Source organism: Triticum dicoccoides, chromosome 2B (assembly GCF_002162155.2).
Source record: "Triticum dicoccoides isolate Atlit2015 ecotype Zavitan chromosome 2B, WEW_v2.0, whole genome shotgun sequence".
In the NCBI taxonomy this organism is placed as follows: Eukaryota; Viridiplantae; Streptophyta; class Magnoliopsida; order Poales; family Poaceae; genus Triticum; species Triticum dicoccoides.
In genome coordinates, this window is record NC_041383.1 from 747,850,981 (window position 1) to 747,857,827 (window position 6,847).

At 54.8% G+C, this 6,847-nt stretch overlaps 1 protein-coding gene across 1 annotated transcript; it reads left to right on the forward strand.

The window, feature by feature from the left end:
- Window positions 1-1,067: 1,067 nt before the first annotated feature.
- Window positions 1,068-2,350, forward strand: LOC119361311 (probable disease resistance protein At1g58390). Its single transcript, XM_037626585.1, has 3 exons — window positions 1,068-1,705; window positions 1,829-2,008; window positions 2,211-2,350. The coding sequence occupies exons 1-3, from the start codon at window positions 1,093-1,095 to the stop codon at window positions 2,348-2,350; spliced, it is 933 nt and encodes a 310-aa protein (XP_037482482.1). The 5' UTR covers window positions 1,068-1,092.
- The last annotated feature ends 4,497 nt before the right edge of the window (window positions 2,351-6,847 follow it).

Sequence of the window (6,847 nt, forward strand, 5' to 3'; positions counted from 1 at the left end):
ACCATTTTCTTAAATAGAGTGATCAACCACCCCAACCGCGTTGACTAATAGTCCAATCCATTAATACTTTCATAGTTTCATTAGCTCCTGGCCGTCATTAGAGGAGACCTCGAGCCTGCTCTGTCTCAAGGAGAGCCGAACCAGAGCCATGGCAGAATCTGCAGTTTCTGCTGTGGTGGGAAGAATTGGTAACCTGGTCGTCAGGGAGTCATCGCTACTTTGTTCAGTCACCGGTGAAGTGGAGTTCTTGAAGGAGGAGCTAGAGAGGCTGCAGGGTTTTCTGGAAGACGCCGACAACAAGATGAGGTCTGGCACCGCGAGCATGGCTGTCTGCGTCAGGCAGCTCAGAGATGCATCATATGAAACGGAGAACATTATTGAAGCTGCAGAGTACGTGAAGTTGCGAAGCAGGCTGAAGAAGGGTTTTATGGGTGCCATCTCAAGGTATGCTCGTTTGCCAAGAAAGTTTGTTGCCCTTCATAAGGTTGATGTTCAAATTCGTCGTGTAAGGCGTAAAATCAGTGCAATTGAGAATAGCATGTTTAATTTAAATATTGCCAACCTCAGCATCGATGCGTCAGAGGATATTGAGGATAATGCGCTTATCCCGCAGAATTTTGTAGATGATGTTGTTGTTGGTTTTGAGGATGAGTGCAAAGAAATAGTGGAAAAGCTAGTTGACCAAAAGAATGAAAAACTTAGTGCTGTCTCATTGGTAGCCATGGGTGGAGCAGGAAAGACTACACTCGCTAGAAAAGCGTACAATTCACCTTGAGTTAAAGAATACTTTAATGAATTTGCTTGGGTGACTGTATCCCAAAAGTTCAAGGGCATTGATCTACTAAATGATATTCTGAAACAAATAACGGGGGCCAGTTATGAATCAAGCAAGGCAACTGATCAAATCCAGGAGAATGAGATCGGAAAGAAGATCCATGACTTTCTATTACAAAGAAGATACTTGTTGATGATGTGTGGGAGGCAGACACTTGGGAGCAAATAAATAGAGCAGCTAAAGTCTTTCCAGATACAAATAATGGCAGTAGAGTACTGTTAACCACACGGAAAAAAGATGTTGCGCATCATATTCAAATGCCAACTTATGTTTGTGATCCAAAGCTCATGGATGAAGAGAAATCTTGGGAGCTTTTTAAAAGCAAAGCTTTACCATCATACAGAACGTACATGATTTGTAATCCTGACAAGTTTGAAGAAATAGGGAGAAAACTTGCAAGGAAGTGTGCTGGCCTGCCACTTGCACTTGCAGTTCTTGGGGGGTATCTATCGAAGAATCTAAATCTAGATGCATGGTCAGATTTGCTTTTGGATTGGACATCCATAGAAGAAGTAGAGGTGGTGGGACACATACTAGCTCGGAGTTATAATGGCTTGTCAAATAAGTGGCGCAAGTCATGTTTCCTCTATGTTGCTTCTTTCCCGGAGGATTATGATATAACTGTGGCAGATCTGACTGAAGTCTGGATAGCTGAATGCTTCATTCCACATACAGCAAGGCATACAATGGAAGAAACGGCACAGAGATATGTTACCGATTTGGCTCAAAGAAACTTGGTGCAATTTGACTTTGCAATGGCATCTGGTTATATGGCAATCCAAACAATAAGGATTCATAATGTTCTACGTGATTGGTGCATAGAAGAAGCAAGAAGAGATGGTTTTCTCCATATCATTGACAAAACTACAGGTCGGGCTGCCTTTTCTCCTCCATTTTTTGAGATGTTCCTTCCCTCTACATATTTACTTATTTTTTGACAATCTCAATATTTGGCCTTTTGCTTAACCATGTATGCCACTCAAACAATTGTAGGCCAAGCTGGTGCATCATCTTCTGATACCATGACGTCCTATCGTTCTTGTTTTCATAATTTCTATGATGATCGGATTCTCCAGTCAACACCTAATCTCCGAACATGGATTGGTTTTGGACTTTCAGAAGTGTTCCTTCCGAAGCTAAGGTTCCTGAAAGTTCTTTACATAGAAAATTCAAGCCTCAAGAATTACCGAAAAAGGCTTTCGCCCCGCTTTATAAATAAAGCAAACCGTCACAAGACATACAACCACAGCAGGTCCACAGACACACACCACCCAAGTACCACAACAAAGTACAGAGGTTCTGCTGAGGGCACAGCTCAACAAGCCCAGAAGAAAGAGAAAAAACACAGCCTGCCCAGCGCAGGTGATCTAGTTAGGCTCCGGCGGAGGCGGCGGGGGCGGCGGCGACAGGCGGACGGCCATCGAGCGGAGATCGGCTATGAAGGCTGAGATGGCGTCCCGATCCGGGGGGAGGCTAAGCGGCCGCCAAAGCTGCAAGAAACCCGAGAATTTGTAGAGAGCATCAGTAGCGCGACGAAGAGGAGTACGCTGGATCACAAGCTTATTGCGAACGGTCCAAAGCGTCCAGGCAAGGACCCCAACCTCCAGCCACCTAATGTGGCGAGAGGACGTAGGGGACAATTGGAGTTCAGCAAATAAGTCCGGGAAATTGGTGTGGCACCAACTCCCACCGACAATCTCACGAAAGAAGCTCCAGAGGAACCGGGCGGAGACGCAGGCGAAGAAGATGTGGTTGGAGTCTTCAGGAACATCACAGAGGGGGCAGATACCAGTGCCCGGGCCATTACGCTTGCGGACCTCCACACCGGACGGGACCCGTCCACGGATCCACTGTCACATGAAGATGTGAATCTTCAGGGGGACGCGGACGGACCACACCATCGATAGGGGGAGGGGAGCGGAGGAGGGGGCAATGGCCAAGTATAGCGATTTGGTAGAGAACTGGCCCGACGGCTCCAGGTGCCAGCGCACAAGGTCCTGATCCCCATCCACCAACGGCTCATGCAGAGCAACGCAGTCAAGCAACTCACGCCAGGCGGCGGATTCCGCCGGCCCAAAGGGCCGACGGAAAGCAAGGCGCCCAAAGTCAAGAAGGGCCCTATCAACAGAAATCATAGGGTCGACGGAGATAGAGAAGAGGGCGGGGAAGCGGGCCGCAAAGGGAGAGTCGCTGGCCCAGCGATCAAACCAGAAAAGCGTCGAGAGGCCGGACCCCACCGAGATAGAGGTACCAATGCGGAGCACCGGTAGAAGTTGGACGAGAGACTGCCAGAACTGAGATCCGCCCGGTTTCTGGCAGAAGGCAAGGGGTTGACCACGCAGGTACTTATTCCGGATAATGTCCAGCCAGAGGCCACCATGAGCCTGCGCGATACGCCACAACCACCAGGATAGAAGGGCAATATTCATCCGTTTAGAGCACATGATGCCCAATCCACCCTGCTCCCTGGGCTTGCAGATGTCAGGCCAGCTGACCATGTGATACTTCTGCTTGCCATGCTCGCCAGCCCGGTAGAAGCGGGACTGAATTTTGGCGATCTCCTTATGGAGAGATTCATGGAGGCTGTAGAAACTCATAAGAAACAAGAGGAGGCTGGAGAGGGATGAGTTGATAAGGATAGTCCGGGCCGCCTTATAAAGCCACCTCCCCTGCCAGGGCTCACATCTGGACCGGAGCTTGGTCACGGAGGGCCGCAGGTCTGCGACAGAGAGACGCGAGTCACTAATGGGCGTCCCAAGGTAAGTAGTGGGGAAAGAGCCCAGGCGGCAATTAAGTCTATTGGCGATGGCCACAGACTCAGAAGGGGAATATCCCATCACCATAACATCACTCTTATCAAAGTTGATCTTGAGGCCCGACATCTGTTGGAAGCAAAGTAGGAGGAACTTGAGGTTGGTGATGTCCATCTCCGAGCCTTCGACCATGATGATCGTGTCATCAGCATATTGGAGGATGGAGATCCCCGAGCCCCCAGAGAGGTGGGGGGTAATCCCTCGGATGTGGCCAGCGGCTTTTGCCTTATCCAGAATGGAGGCCAAAGCATCCACGACCATATTGAAGAGGAACGGGGAGAACGGGCCGCCTTGGCGCACCCCACATAGGGTAGGGAAGAAGGGGCCGATCTCGCCGTTGATATTGACCGCCGTGCGACCGCAAGAGACCATTTGCATGACTCTCGTGATCCACCGGTCGTCAAAGCCCTTCCGAAGAAGGACTTCCCTAAGGAAGGGCCAGCTAACCGTATCATAGGCTTTATGGAAATCGATCTTTAGAAAGACCGCCTTCAGGCGCTTGGCCCGGACCTCATGAAGCACGAGGATACCATCCAGGATGTATCAACCCTTCATGAAGGCCGATTGGTTAGGGTGGGTAATCCGATCTGCAAGCAGGGTCACCCTATTGGCGTACCCCTTGGCCAGGATCTGGAAGATCACGTTAATGACCGTGATCGGGCGGAACTGGCGGATGTCAGTCGCCCCAGGGACCTTGGGGATGAGGGAGATGGTCCCGAAGTTGAGGCGACCCAGGTCAATAGATCCCACAAAGAATTCATCAAAGATGGCCATGACCTCTAGTTTAATCACGTTCCAGAAGGTCTGGAAGAAAATGACCGAAAGACCGTCCGGGCCCGGCGCAGAGGAGGAGTTCATACCCTTGATGGCCTCCCAGACCTCCTGCTCAGAGAAGGGAGCCGTCAGGGACGCGTTCTCTGCGTCAGAGACTAGTTGGGCACCGGCCCAACAATCAGGGGCGAGAGAGATGCCGCTCCTAGGAGCGGGAGAGAAGAGGGATCGATAGAAACCGTCGACATGGCAGCGGATGTCACGAGGATCCTGAAGGAGAGTTTCCCCTTCCCACAGGCAGGGAATGGTGTTGCGTCTACGGCGACCGTTGGCAATCGCCTGGAAGTAAGCTGTATTCGCGTCACCCTTCAGGACCCAACGCTGAGCGCCCTGAAGGCGCCAATAGGCTTCCTCATCGGTGTAAATCACGGAGAGCTGGTCTTCGAGGTCATAGCGGGAAAGCCACTCGTCCGGGGAGAGGCCCACCGTGTCAGCCCGAAAGTCGAGGGCCTGGATCACGGTGAGCAACGCCTACTTACGCTCCCTGGCGTTACGGCCCAGGTTGGCCCCCCAGCCCTTCATAAATTGATGGCCATGCTTCGCACAGAAGTGCCACGTGTCAATAGCAGAAGGGGGGCGAGGGTGGTGGTGGGCCCGAGCCTCGATCCACCGAGCACAGACGGCGTCGGTAAAACCTGCCTGGGATAGCCAGAAGGTCTCAAAACGGAACCGAGGGGGGATCGGCGGACGCTCGTCCGCGAAGGAGAGGAGCAAGGGGACATGGTCCGAACCAATCCGGGTGATGGCGCGGAGAGAGGCTAGGGGGCACCGGAGGTCCCATTTCGGGGAAACTAGGACCCTGTCCAAGACGGACAGGGTCGGGGAGGCTTGTCGGTTGGTCCAAGTAAATCGGGCCCCAACCCGATCAATCTCCCGGAGGGCGAGGTCGGCAATGAAGTCGTTAAACATATCCATCCGGGCAAACCAAACATTGCCATTGTTCTTGTCCTCCGATACGCGCAGCAGGTTGAAGTCGCCCCCGACGACCACGGGGAGGGAGGCGGCCGAGATTTTTTGGTGGAGCTCCTCCAAGAAGGAGGCCGGCCTACTATGATCGGTCGGTCCATAGACAATGATGATCTCCCACTTGAAGTTGAGCGACCTCTCGAAAAGCTCCATGCTGACGAAGAATTCGCCCCTATCCATGCTGCCCACCTCAAAGGTGGCATCCTTCACACCTAAAAGGATGCCACCCGAGTGGCCCGCGCTCCCACTAGAAGGGAGCCAGTGCCACGCAAATAGGTGAGAGCTCAGCCGGTCAAGCTCAGGGAGCGCAAAATCGCGACGCATGGTCTCTTGCACCGCCACGATGTCGATGTGCTCATCTCGCATGTACTCCACTAACTGGGGGCGGCGGCCATCATGGCCGAAGCCGCGGATGTTCCAGAAGAGGGCCCGCATTAAGGAGCCATTGGGGGGCTGCTTGACCCCAGAACATGGGAAGCGCTAAGCGCACGAAGGGCCGCCGTACGGGAGCGGGTGCGTCCCCGAATCTCCTGCACGGCCACCGAGGGAGGAGGGGCCGTTGGTTGTGGCAAAGGCGGAGAGGGAGATCCCCCAGCCGTAGAGGCGGCTGGGGGAACGAGGAGGGCCGCCCGGGCCTCCGCGAGCTTCCCATCGAGAATCTCACGGGCTCTGATGGCCACGATCTGGGCAAGATGGGGGCCTACTTCCCCTCGGAAAATGATCGCGGAGTCGGAGGCCACTTTGGCGAGGTGACCCAGCGGAACAGACTCAAGCGCAGAGAAAGAACAAGACGAAGCAGAGGGGGGAACAGAGGGCGTACCTGGCTCCAAGTTACGGGCGGCAGGGCGGAGCTCCGCCCGCTCGGGGATGGGCAACGCCGGGCTGCCCTCAGGGTGGGTAGTATCCAGCCGAGCACTCCGGCGGGAGGCCACCACCGGGGAGGAGGCCGACCGACCGCGGCGGGAGTAGGCGGCGAACCGGGGAGGGGGGGCTGGGCCGCTAGAGGCGTGATGATCCGGGCCGCCCCCACCCCAGGAGAAGACGGAGGGGAGGGCAGCTGTCCCGGCCCAGCACAGCCGAGGAAGAGCTGGGCCGGGGGTGATGGTGCGGTCGGAGGGGGAGGTGGCGCAGTGGGGGCCGGAGAGATGGCCTCCGTGGCAGCCCGTGGAGACGACGGGACCGGAGGAGCGTCCGGCTGCGGGAAGGAGATGGCGACGGGGGGAGGCAAAGCCGGAGGGGGGGGGACAACCACAGGAGGCGTCCCCCCAACCGCGGGCGCCGTCGGAGAGTCGGAGAGCAGGTCGCAGTGCAGGCCCCATCGGGTCTAGCACAGGTGGCGGAGACGAGGCGGGGGAGCGCGGGGAGGAGGTCGGGCAGACCATTAGGCCCACACTGGAGATGT